We start from the raw sequence: 14,358 nt of genomic DNA, 5'->3' as shown, positions 1-14,358 counted from the left end.
AGCTAGTGGAGGTGATGGAATTCCAGTTGAGCTATTTCAAATCCTGAAAGATGATGCTGTGAAAGTGCTGCACTCAATATGCCAGCAAATTTGGAAAACTCAGCAGTGGCCACAGGACTGGAAAAGGTCAGTTTTCATTCTAATCCCAAAGAAAGGCAATGCCAAAGAATGCTCAAACTACCGCACAATTGCACTCATCTCACATGCTAGTAAAGTAATATACGTGAACTGTGAACTTCCAGATGTTCAAGCTGGTCTTAGAAAAGGCGGAGGAACCAGAGATCAAATTGCCACCGTCCGTTGGATCACCGAAAAAGCAAGAGAGTTCCAGAAAAACATCTATTTCTACTTTATTGACTATGCCAAAGACTTTATGTAGATCACAATAAACTGTGGGAGATTCTGAAAGAGATGGAAATACCAGACCACCTGACCTGCCTCTTGAGAAACCTATATGCAGGTCAGGAAGTAACAGTTAGAACTGGGCATGGAACAACAGACTGGTTCCAAATAGGAAAAGGAGTACGTCAAGGCTGTATATTCTCACCCTGCTTATTTAACTTATATGCAGAGTACATCATGAGAAATGCTGGGCTGGAGGAAGCACAAGCTGGAATCAAGATTACTGGGAGAAATATCAATAACCTCAGATATGCAGATGACACCACCCTTATGGCAGAAAGTGAAGAAGAACTAAAGAGCCTCTTGATGAAAGTGAAAGAGGAGAGTGGAAAAGTTGGCTTAAAGCTCAATATTCAGAAAACTAAGATCATAGCATCTGGTCCCATCACTTCTTGGTAAATAGATGGGGACACAGTGGAAACAGTGGCTGACTTTATTTTTGGGGGCTCCAAAATCACTGCAAATGGTGACTGCAGCCATGGAATTAAAAGACGCTTACTCCTTGGAAGGAAAGTTACGACCAACCTAGACAGCATATTAAAAAGCAGCGACATTTCTTTGCCAAGGTCCATCTAGTCAAGGCTATGGTTTTTCCTGTGGTCATGTATGGATGTGAGAGTTGGACTGTAAAGAAAGCTGAGTGCCGAAGAATTGATGCTTTTGAACTGTGATGTTGGAGAAGACTCTTGAGCGTCCCTTGGACTGCAAGGAGATCCAACCAGTCCATCCTAAAGGAGATCAGTCCTGAGTGTTCATTGGAAGGACCGATGCTGAAGCTGAAGCTCCAATACTTTGGACACCTGATGTGAAGAGTTGACTCATTTGAAAAGACTCTGATGCTGGGAAAGATTGAGGGCAGGAGGAGAAGGGGACGACACAGGATGAGATGGTTGTATGGCATCACCGACTCAATGAACATGGGTTTGGGTAAATTCCGGGAGTTGGTGATGGACAGAGAGGCCTGGCGTGCTGCGATTCATGGGGTCACAAAGAGTCGAACACGACTGAGCGACTGAACTGAACTGAAAACATTGTACACATAATGGGGTTATATCAAAAGACACAGAAGCCAAGTTTAAGGTTTGGAAAAGTTTAGCCTCAAAAAATCTAATGACTAAATTGACTGAAACCTTAAAAATATAAAACTCTGTAATTATACCTAGGTTCAAGTTTTAGCTCTACTACATACTAAATATGTAAACCAGGCAAGGAAATTTCCCTTACCAACTGCCCAGTTTCCTCATTTGTGAAACAGAGACAATGATTTATATACCATAAGGTTCTTATAAGAATTCCAGGAGCTAATGCATGTAAAAAGCACATAAAAGACATGAGGAATTTTAATCATTATTACTATTAATAAGCTTTTGGAATTCTAATTCTTTCCATTCAGAAATTGAAATACTGATCTGGAGTATAATACTTGAGTTACGGCAGACCTATCAAAGATATTTTCTATACATGTTAATTTCCAACTATTTATCTTCACAATAAGCAAGAGTTAATGGGTTTAGCTTATTTTAAACACATCTCTCACTTCTGAAAACTATCATATGGAATCATGGTAAACCAGAGGGAGATATTGTGCATTACAAAAACCCAATAAGCTGACTTTAACAAAGAAGTACATTCAATATGTAATTCACACTATAAATATTAATTTACCCATAACTTACCCAAGAACATTTAGGTGTAAATCAAGATATATCTAATACTATGGCTGATGTAAATCATGAGGTCTATGATTTACTCCAAATATTCCAGCCCCACCCCCAAATAAATAAAATACACAAAAGGTTAATAATTTCTTACATCTACCTGATGGGTTTATTAGTGTTAACTGCATTATTCTTACAAACTCCCTGCTTGTCTGAAAATGTTCATGATACATATAAATACAAGAAGCTTTAGTAACTAACCCCTTTGTTGTTTCATTAAATATCAAGTTAAAGGATTTCTCTAAATATTCTAGTACACAGATATATGAAACAGATGAACCATATTCATTACAGTCAAAATTCTGGTGCACAGAACCAAAAAAAAAAAAAAATCACATAAGTTGCATCCTTCCAGAACTTTATGTTACAATTTTTTTTCAATGTTATGTAAAAATGTTTCCATCTAATACTTGACTAGAAAAAATTTTCTACTGGAGTAAATTAGAAAATGGTCATGTAACTTACGATCAACCAGTTAATACTCATTTAAAAAGAAGTAACTAAAGCCTACCCCAAGGGATAATTCACACAGTAACAACACCAAAACCCAACTAATTATGTAGACAGTATAACATAACACCTAAGACTCGCTAGTGGCTGATTCATGTTGATGTATGGCAAAACCATCACAATATTGTACAGTATCCTCCAGTTAAAATAATTAATTTTAAAAAGTTTGATAATCAGTAGTACTGATAACTGATTGGGGATCAGTAATTATCAGTAGTACCAATAACTGATAAGGAGAGTTCAAAGTATATGATCAAATAAACTTCAGCTAAGAAACAGAATCCAATTTAAAAAATGTATCAATTATGAATTAAAAATGATCATAATCACTGTAGTTTCCAAGACACTTTCAAAAGGTCTGCAAGGTCAAAACTAGTTTCCTAATACTCTTTTATTGTGCTGACGTTTTCACTAGTCGTGCAAAAGCAATGCTAGATGAGACCACTGGCACCTTGGCCCGTATCAGAGCAGAGGCATCCGACCGTAGTAGTAGTCACTGACTTCTTCACTGCCATGCACTTGCAGTGAAAGAAGGTCGGTTTCACTGACAAATATCCTTGATAAAGCTAGACATAAATTAGAAAGATTTGCAAAAAATGTAAAACAGTAGTTCTCAGCCAGAGACAATTTTGTCCCACAAGGGATATTTGTCAAGATGGCAACCCACTCCAGCACTCTTGCCTGGAAAATCCCATGGATGGAGGAGCCTAGTAGGCTACAGTCCATGAGGTCGCAAAGAGTCAGACACGACTGAGCGACTTCACTTCACTTCAGGGCTAATTCTAGTTGTCACATCCAGGAAAACTCTATTGGCATCTAGCGCATTGAGGTCAAGGATGCTGCTAAATACCCTGCAATGCACAGGATAGCTCCCCTCAACAAAGAATTATCCAGCCCAAAATGACAATAGGGGCAAGGCTGTGGGACCTTGGAGGAAAAGAATACCACTCTTCTCATTCTCACTCAGCTCTTCTTTGGTGGGGAGGGGAGTCAGTTATTGTTCATAAAAATATGTGATTCATATTAGCCTATAATAGGTTTATTATTATAATTTGAAATGAATTAAGGGTAAACATTTTAAATAAATTATTATGTATAAAATAAGCTACAAGGCTATATTATACAACACAGAGAATGTAACTGACATTTTATAATAACTATAAGTGGAGTATGGGCTTCACTGGCAGATCAGCTGGTAAAGAATCCACCTGCAATGCAGGAGACCCCAGTTCAATTCCTGAGTCAGGAAGATTCCTCAAGTGGGACAGGCTACCTACTCCAGTATTCCTGGGCTTCTCTGGTGGCTCAAATGGTAAACAATTCACCTGCAATGTGGAAGTTCGATCCCTGGGTTGGGAAGATCCCCTGGAGGGGGGCATGGCAACCCACTCCAGTATTCTTGCCTGGAGAATCTCCATGGACAGAGAAGTCTGGCAGGCTACAATCCATGGGGTCACAAAGAGTGTGACTGAGTGACTAAGCACAGCACAGCACATAAAAGGAGTATAATCCTTAAAAATTGTGAATCACTAAACTATCACACAATTGCACTCATCTCACATGCTAGTAAAGTAATGCTCAAAATTCTCCAAGCCAGGCTTCAGCAATGCGTGAACTGTGAACTTCCAGATGTTTAAGCTGGTTTTAGAAAAGGCAGAGGAACCAGAGATCAAATTGCCAAGATCCGCTGGATCATGGAAAAGGCAAGAGAGTTCCAGAAAAACATCTATTTCTGCTTTATCGACTATGCCAAAGCCTTTGACTGTGTGGATCACAACAAACTGTGGAAAATTCTGAAAGAGATGGGAATACCAGACCACCTGATCTGCCTCTTGAGAAATTTATATGCAGGTCAGGAAGCAACAGTTAGAACTGGACATGGAAAAACAGACTGGTTCCAAATAGGAAAAGGAGTACGTCAAAGCTGTATACTGACATCCTGCTTATTTAACTTCTATGCAGAGTACATCATGAGAAACGCTGGGCTCGAAGAAGCACAAGCTAGAATCAAGATTGCCGGGAGAAATCTCAATCACCTCAGATATGCAGATGACACCACCCTTATGGCAGAAAGTGAAGAGGAACTAAAAAGCCTCTTGATGAAAGTGAAAGAGGAGAGTGGAAAAGTTGGCTTAAAGCTCAACATTCAGAAAACTAAGATCAGGGCATCCGGTCCCATCACTTCATGGCAAACAGATGGGGACACAGTGGAAACAGTGGCTGACTTTATTTTTCTGGGCTCCAAAATCACTGTAGATGGTGATTGCAGCCATGAAATTAAAAGATGCTTACTCCTTGGAAGGAAAGTTATGACCAACCTAGATATAGCATATTAAAAAGCAGAGACATTATTTTGCCAACAAAGATCCGTCTAGTCAAGGCTATGGTTTTTCCAGTGGTCATGTACGGATGTGAGAGTTGGACTGTGAAGAAAGCTGAGCACCGAAGAATTGATGGTTTTTAACTGTGTTGTTGGAGAAGACTCTTGAGCGTCCCTTGGACTGCAAGGAGATCCAACCAGTCCATCCTAAAGGAGATCAGTCCTGGGTATTCATTGGAAGGACTGATGCTGAGGCTGAAACTCCAATACTCTGGTCACCTCATGCGAAGAGCTGACTCATTGGAAAAGACCCTGATGCTGGGAGAGATTGGGGGCAGCAGGAGAAGGGGACAACAGAAGATATGATGGCTGGATGGCATCACCAACTTGATGCACATGAGTTTGGGTAAACTCCGGGAGTTGGTGATGGACAGGGAGGCCTGGCGTGCTGCGATTCATGGGGTCGCAAAGAGTCAGACACGACTGAGTGACTGAACTGAACTGAGCTGATACTTACACCTGTAACATACATATGTATATCAAGTGTAGAAAGTGTCAGTCACTCAGTCGTGTCTGATTCTTTGCGACCCCATGGACTGTAGCCAACCAGGCTCCTCTGTCAATGGGATTCTCCAGGCAAAAATACTGGAGGGAGTTGCCATTGCTTTCTCCAGGGATCTTCCCAAGCCAGGGACTGAACACGGCTCTCCCATACTGCAGGCAGACTATTTACCCACTAAGCCACCAGGGAAGTCCACATGCATATAGGTGATAAGTACATCAACTATACATCAATTCAAAAAACAAAGTAAACATTTTTTTAAAGTTTCAGTTTTAATATGCAGTACAGTATGTATCAACAGGTTAATTAATCCACATAAAAATTCTTTGGGGTCTTCAGTAATTTTTGACAGTATTAAAGGAGTCCTGAGACCAAAAGTTTGAAAATCACTGAATTAAAAGAATGGTATAACTAACCAAATATTTTAGAGAATGTAAAGAGAATTAAAAAGTACTCCAAAGGAAAATGCACTCATTCGAAGTGTATTATGGATGACCAAAACAAAACAAACATAAACCTCTATAAAACCAAATAGTCAAAAAGAAAAATCATGATACACCAGCAAAGGACAGACCTGCCTAAAAAAACAAAACAATCCATACACACAGAGCCCACCATCAGTAACAACAAAAAACATTAAAAGTACAACTCCGTACCCAGGGTATGAGGACTTGCTGGACTGAAAGATGGCTGATACAAATCTTTGGTTGGCGTTGGAAAAGCCTCTTTCCCTTGGCGCTGACTCATCCTTCCTGGTGTCAGGTGTTGAGTATCGTCACTGTTTGCTACCACAGCTCAAGGAAAGAAGGGAAAAAGAAATTAGTACTTAAGTCACAGATTTACATAACAGCATAGTTAATAACATGGACTAGAACTGTGATTCGGAGAAGGCAATGGCACCCCACTCCAGTACTTTTGCCTAGAAAATCCCATGGACGGAGGAGCCTGGTAGGCTGCAGTCCATGGGGTCGCTAGAGTCGGACATGACTAAGCAACTTCACTTTCACTTTTCACTTTCCTGCATTGGAGAAGGAAATGGCAACCCACTCCAATGTTCTTGCCTGGAGAATCCCAGGGACAGGGAAGCCTAGTGGGCTGCCGTCTATGGGGTCACACAGAGTCAGACACGACTGAAGTGACTTAGCAGCAGCAGCAGAACTGTGATTGACATGGCCTCAATGGTTATATTCATTTCATCAACTCAATACTCTAATAATACTTTAATAAATTAAATTACTTTAACAAATAATTAATAAATGTTTTGTTTTTAGTTTGCTATCAATTCAAGAGGAGTTTATAGTCATGCGTCAAATTACACACCTCATAAAAATGAAAACACATATTCTGATAATGAAAGGTCCTCCAAGGTTTACTATCAACCTTTCATTGTGTTATTGACTCTATATATTTGCCAACAAAGCAATAAGCAAAAGACAATGCAGAAGACATACAAATGGTCAACAAACATATGAAAAGACAGTGGACCTCACTGGTAATGAGGAAACATTCCAGTTTACAGCAGCATAAAATGGCGTGGTGGTGGTGGGTTAGTCACTAAGTTGTGTTGAGCTCTCTGTGACTGGCCTGGACTGCATGAACTCTGACCACGTGGACTGTGGCCCGCCAGGCTCCTCCGTTGACGGGATTTCCCAGGCAGGAATACTGGAGCGGGTGCCATTCCCTACGCCAGGGGATCTCCTGACCCAGGGACCGAACCCAGGTCTCCTGTGCTGCAGGCAGTCTCCTGCATTGCAGGTGAATTCTTTACCAGCTGAGCCACAAAATAGTATTTCATATGTGCTAGAATTTCTAATTTCCAACTTTCATGGAAAGTAGGTGTGATTCTTATTTTAAAGTTGGGGAAACTTGGAGGTTCAGAGATTGCCTTGCCTAAAACTAATACTGGTAATATTCTAACAAAGGACCATTTGGTTCAAAGTCTGGTTTCTTAAGAGCCTGCTGCCTCAATGATAAATCTAAATAGTGTTTAGGGCTTCTAGTCACCCGTCTGACCAAGCTACTGATAGAGGAAAGCAATGCCCAGTTCCAGAGAGGACAGAAAAGAAAAAAATACTGATTGAAGGAGCAGGACAAATTGTGAGCAAGTCCACAGTGCCCCAGGATCTCCATTCTTCGATTTTTATGTAACTGTGCTTTCAGTCTACAGAAACCTTAAGCTTTATCTTGAGAGAGAATGATTCTGTCTTCAATCTAGATGTAATTTCAAACTTAAGCAGAACTTAGGCTGATATTTTTAATCACCATATCTTTCAAGGAAAATTGCTTCTTTAACATTTTAAACAGAAATTACCTTTAACATAATCATTAATGTACGTTTGATGGTGCTAAAGTTTTCAAAATTATATTTTAGCTCCTTAAATTTTAAAGTAAAAATTCAAAAATACTCACTTATCATCCAAGTAAAGTTACAAAGAATTTATTTTCCCATCAAATCAATAAAAAAGCATCCTACACTGATGACTACTAAATTTTTATCTCCTCCTAAACTCAAAAACTCACACATCAGTTGCCTGCCTGTATTACTTAACAGACATCTCAAATTTATCCACAACAGTCTTTATTTTGTTTATCCTCCAGATTTGCCTCTCTCCCATCTGTTTGGAGAAGGCAATGGCACCCCACTCCAGTACTCCTGCCTGGAAAATCCTATGGACGGAGGAGCCTGGTGGGCTGCAGTTAGTGGGGTTGCTGAGGGTCGGACACAACTGAGCAACTTCGCTTTCACTTTTCACTTTCATGCATTGGAGAAGGAAATAGCAACCCCCTCCAGTGTTCTTGCCTGGAGAATCCCAGGGACGGGAGAGCCTGGTGGGCTGCCGTCTATGGGGTCGCACAGAGTCGGACACGACTGAAGTGACTTAGCAGTAGCAGCAGTAGCATCTGTTAATGGAATCACTATTCTCCTCTTCCAGTTTCTCAGGCCAAAAACTTTAGATGTATTCTTTGATTTTTCTCTTTCTCTCACATTTCATACTCCGTCAATCTGTGATATCTTTATCTTCAAAATTTATCTGGGATCCTCCTACTTCTCTGCAGTTCCACAACTACTACCCTGTTCCAAGACACCATTACCTTTCCACGGATCACAGCAGCATACTTCTACCTAGTTTCTACCTGTATCATCTTGCTCCTTGCTTGTGTAGAGTTCATTGTCTGTACAGAAGCCTGAGCAATCTTTGAAACCGTGAATGCAAAGAAGTAAAACTTGAAAACTTTTAAGAGAATATAAATTTGGGGTAGGCAATGATTCCCTTAAAAAGACACACGAAACACTCACCAATAAAGAAAGCGCAAGGTGGGGGTGGGGATTAAGAATTAACCTAATCAAAAGATAAAAAGAAATTGGGGGAGGGGAAACCAAGAGATTTGTAACACATATAATTAACGAAGAGTGGGAATTCAAAATACGTTGAAAAAAATTCCTGCAAATCAATTAGAGAAAGATCAAAAAGGTAAAAGAAACACAAGGGTAAAGGAATGCATCAAAAAGAATGCCTAAGAATAAATTTAACCAAGGAGGTGAAAGACCTGTACACTGAAAACTGTAAGACCCCGAGGAAAGACACTGAAGAGCACAGATACAGATGGAGAGGTGCACTACACGATGGACCGGAGGAGCAACACTGAAATGTCTACACCTCCCGAAGCCATCTACAGACAGTGCAATCCCTCTCAAGATTCCAGTGGCAATTTTTTTTTTAACAAAAACAGAAAAAACAATTCTAACACTTGCATGGAATCACAAAAGACCCCAAATAGCCAAAGCAATCTTGAAGAACAGAACTAGAGGCATCATACTTCCTGATCTCAAATTATATTACAAAGTTATGGTAATCAGAACTCCGTGGCACTTGCATAAAAAGGCACATAGATCAATGGCACAGAACTGAGAGCCCAGAAATAAACCTATATGTATATGGTCAATTAATTTCTGACAAAGGAGCCGAAAACATACAACAGGGAAAAGGCCAGTCTCTTTCATAAATACTGTTGGGAAGCCTGGACAGCCACACACAAGAGAAACAAACTGGACCTCTATCTTACTGTTACAAAAAAATTAACTCAAAATGGCTTAAGACCTGAAAATATAAAATTCCTAGAAGAAAACTAGAGGTAAGCTCCTTGACATCAGTCTTGGCAATGATTCTTTTAGATTTGACACCAAAAGACAATAAAGGCAAAAATAAAGAACTGAAACTACATCAGACTAAAACATTTCTGCACAGCAAAGGAAACCATCAATACAATGAATGGCATAAAATGCTTGCAAATAGTATATCTGATAAGGGGTTAATATCCAAAACACATAAAGAACTCTTATAGCTCAATAGTCAAAGTATACATGAAAGGATGATCAACATTATGATTCATCAGAGAAATGCAAATCAAAAGCACAGTGAAGTATCACTTCCCACCTGGTAAAATTGCTATTATTAAAAAGATAAGAAATAATAAGTATTGATGAGGATGCAGCGATAAGGCAGCCCTTGAGCACTGTTGGTGGGAATGTAAACTGGTACAGTCATTATGGAAAACTGCATGGAGGTTCATGGGAAATAGGATGGAGGTTCCTCAAAAAGGAAACCTAAAACTACCATATGATCCACCAGTTCTACTTCTGGGTATTTATCCAAATGAAATGAGAACCCTAATTTGAAAAAGATACATGCAGTCCATGTTCATTGCAGCATTATTTACAACTGCCAAGATATGGAGACAACCTAACTATCCATCAATGGAAGAACGGGTGAAGACAATGTGGTGTATATATAGTCAATGGAATGCAACTCAGACATAAAACTGAGCTCACAGATACAGAGAACAAACTGGTGGTTTGCCAGAGAGGGGGATGGGGTTGTGGTTGTGCAAAATGGGTCAAAAAGTACAAACTCCCAGTTATGAAATAAAGAAGTCATGTGGATGTAATGTACCGCATGGCAACTAGAGTTCATACTGTACTGCATATCTGAAATGTGCTCAGATAGTAAATCTTTTTTTTTAATTGAAGTGTGAGAGTGCAAATCACTCAGTTTGTGTTCGACTATACAGTCCTGGGAATCCTCCAGGCCAGAATACTGGAGTGGGTAGGCAACCTTTCCCTTCTCTGGGGGACCATCCCAATCCACAGAGCAAAGCCAGGTCTCCCACATTGCAGGCGGATTCTTTACCAGCTGAGCCACCAGGGAAGCCCAAGAATCCTGGCCTGGGTAGCATATCCCTAGAGTGGGTAGTCTATCCCTTCTACAGCAGATCTTCCTAACCCAGGAACTGAACTGGGGTCTCCTGCATTGTAGGTGGATTCTTTACCAGCTGAGCTACCAGAGAAGCTTCCCTTGTGGCTCAGCTGGTAACTGAACCATAGCTTATAATGTTTCAGGTGTACAGCAAAGTGACTCAGTTATATATCTACCTATATTCTTTTTCAGATTCTTCTCCATTATAGGCTATTACGAGAGTACGTTTTAAAAGCTGTCATTATAAGACTAAAAAACTCTGTAACAATCTATGGCGATGGATGCTAAGTAAATTTACTGTGATTATCACTTCATAGTATATACAAATATGGAATCATTATGTCACACACTGGAAACTAATACAATGTTGCATGTCAATTAAACATCTATTAATGTTTTTAATTGAAGAAAAATGGTAGGAAAACATGAACAATTAGTTCATGGAAGAAGAAATGCAAACGGCCCATAAATGTACAAAAAGATTTTGATCCTCCTTAGTAATAAGGGAAAAAAACAAATCAAGATCACAATGAAATAAATATTTTATACTCAGTAAAACTGAAAAAAATTAGTAAGTCTGATACTATCCAATGATGGTAAGGATATGGTCAGCGAGCCAACATACGCATTGCTGATGATAGAGTATGAACTGACACAAGCACTTTGGAAAACCACTTAGGTCTTATAACATTGAAGTTTAGCATAGTCTATGGGTCCCAAAATTCCACTTTTAGCTTTATACCTGGAATGTGTATACCAAAAGACAAGGATAAAAATGTTCATAGCAACACTGTTCATAATAGCAAAAATCAAAATAAATATTCATAAACTGAAAACAATATGGATTCATATATTGAGGTATACGAATATAATGGAATAGTATGTAGCAGTAAAAGCAGATGGTCTTATCTATACCCAGTAACATGGCTCAAACTTAGAAACACAACGTTAACTACAAAAAACAAGTCCTAGAAGATGACATAGAGCGTGACGCCATTCTTGTAAAATTAAAACCCTAGTAAAATTTAGTGATACATATGTGACCTAAAAATAACCAAAAAATATATTTTTGAAAAAGCAACGAATAAACAAAAACAACAAAAATGAATTAACCATCACCCCTGGGAGGACAGGCACAGCCGTGAGAGATTCAAGTTCTTAAGTCAGTGGTGGGTTCACTATGTACTCACTGTATGAATGTACTTCATAATTTTCCTATGCTTCATATAATCTTTTGTAGTCTTAGTACATTTAAGGCTGCTTCAAATACATTATAAAGGGACTTCCCTGCTGGTCCAGGGGCTAGGACTCCACACTCCCAAAGCAGGGGCCCAGGGTCAATCCTTGGTCAGAAAACTGGATCCCACATGCAAGCAACTAAGAGCTTGCATGCCTCAGCTAAGACTCAGTGCAGGTAAGTAGATAAATATATATAAAATACATTATCAGAACAGCTAACAGAATTAGAGCGTGCTTTAGTATTTCATCAGAAAGACACACGTAAATAAGTCTTAAATAACTTGACTATATAAAAAAAGAAATACAAGTGCAAATTTAGTTCTATTCACCTCTTGCTAACTCCTTACTAAGGTATTACTGTTTATAATTTTGATAACGTTGAAATGAGAGGAGTTGTAGAAATAGCAACATATGGAGTATATTTCCTTATAAAAACCAGGAAGCCTATTTTTCTATTTGTTTTTTCTTACATCATTCACAAACATTAACTATACAGAAAATTTGCATAATATAAAAATCATTTTGATGCCCTGCATCATTCGCACACTAGTAGAATATTTGTGTATAAACTCAGGAAAGACAGTGACTTTTTTTTTCATTTGTATTCTTTGGCATAAAACTGACAATAAATACTTGCTAAATGCCTGGATCAATATTTGACCAATGAATCACTACAGGATTCCAAAACAGTCTCTGGTGATGTAACCACCAGCCTCCCTGTCTAAAGACAGCATTACAGTGCCTTCTTCTGGTTCCGCTTCGTAATGAAAGTAAAGCAAAGCAGCCTACTTTGCTGAATGTCATATTAAGATAGAAATTAATCACACTGGAATCATCCATAGTAATATAATTAACAAATCAGCTGCAACTTTTAAGGAGGATATGATTCTGTAACAACCATTCTTTTACTTTCTGAATTTAACTCATCAGTACAAAGTCAGGAGAATTTTACAAGCTTCAAAGTCTGGTTCTTGCCCTTAATCTAAGTAAAAACTACTAAAAAGAAGTTAAGTCTTTTAAAGTCATAAATGATCCCTTAGAAGAAATCCTAAATATGCCCTTACAGAGAAGATGGTATACCTTTTCTCAAATACATTAGTAATTTAAATATGTTGCTATGTATCTTTATAGTTTTTTCACTGAATAGCATAGATCCTAATGAAGAACTAAATAGAATTACATTTCACTCAAAATGATATATGGTCTATAGTAAATAACACAGCCACAGTCTTCTAATAGTTGGCAGAGTACAATACAAACTCTAATATATAAATTACAATATAAACTCACCTCTAATATATGTTATATATTTTAATTCATATGTGCTTAAAATATATAACTATAATGAATGTCTTCTATTTCAAGTATAAATTAAAGACCCCCATTTATAAAACCCAGGTCCTAAGAAGAACCACTTCAACTGATATTAAAAATGCAATTCTATTTCTAAAGTTCAGCAGTGACAATAAGTTCACCTGAGTCAACATCTAAATACATGAGGTAATTAAAGTAACTGAAAAATGCATTAAAAATATCTACCAGGTATCATAAGTAAGGCTGAACAAGAAAACGAAAACGTTTTGGGATGCGTATACTTTTTCTACTTCAAAAAACTTGTTTTAATTTTTTGTTATGTATTGGGGGATAGCCAATTAATGCTGTGGTAGTTTTAGGTGAACAGCGAAGGGTCTACTTTAAAATTTTACTACTCTAATAATGCCATGAACTACTCAATACTATGAATTGTTACAATTAGAATAAAAATGGAATTTTAGCATATTACTTTAAATTACCTCTCTCTTTAGAAAACAGAATTATAAACGTACTATATCCATTATCAGAGACAAACAGGGACTGATCTAGACCGAAGCGCTTTGCCATTATCTCGCTGGGTCCCCTTCTTCAACCAGTGAGGAAAACGAGCCCCAAAGCAGTCAACTGACTTGCAGCAGTCACACAATTATTTAGGAATAAATACGAAAACTTCCTGAATCAATATAATTTCCATGTGGGTTTTGAACAAAGTTAAAACCTTTGATTTATAATGCAGCAATGTTTTAATTGTTTGGTTATACTTAATTCAGTGAAATGATAGCTTTATTCTGATTTTTGAAAATCAGAAGATGGCTACTAAACTAGTAACCAATTCTAACTCCTTGGGTATACTTAAGATCTTAGCTTCAGACTCTTCATCTACAAAAATTAATGCTTTATTTAAATGATCTCTGAAGTTTCATTCACATCAGTACGTTTAATATGTCACAAAGCTTTGAAAATTACGTATTCACAGGTCTAACTCTCCTACTAGTATACAATGATCCTTAAAGCCAAGGCACATGTTTTATTCATTGT

General features: G+C 38.2%; 1 protein-coding gene across 3 annotated transcripts in view; it reads right to left on the bottom strand.

The window, feature by feature from the left end:
- OSBPL8 (oxysterol binding protein like 8) overlaps positions 1–14,358 on the bottom strand; it is a 166,298-nt gene that overhangs the window by 67,803 nt on the left and 84,137 nt on the right. For all 3 annotated transcript variants that reach the window (XM_027543308.1, XM_027543311.1, XM_027543312.1), the window contains one exon: positions 6,169–6,306. In XM_027543308.1, coding sequence (XP_027399109.1) covers positions 6,169–6,306 — 138 coding nt within the window. The remainder of the gene's footprint in view (positions 1–6,168; positions 6,307–14,358) is intronic.

Source organism: Bos indicus x Bos taurus, chromosome 5, assembly GCF_003369695.1.
Source record: "Bos indicus x Bos taurus breed Angus x Brahman F1 hybrid chromosome 5, Bos_hybrid_MaternalHap_v2.0, whole genome shotgun sequence".
Taxonomy (NCBI): Eukaryota; Metazoa; Chordata; class Mammalia; order Artiodactyla; family Bovidae; genus Bos; species Bos indicus x Bos taurus.
Note: the sequence above shows the minus strand (reverse complement) of the source record. Positions and strands in the feature narration are given on the sequence as shown.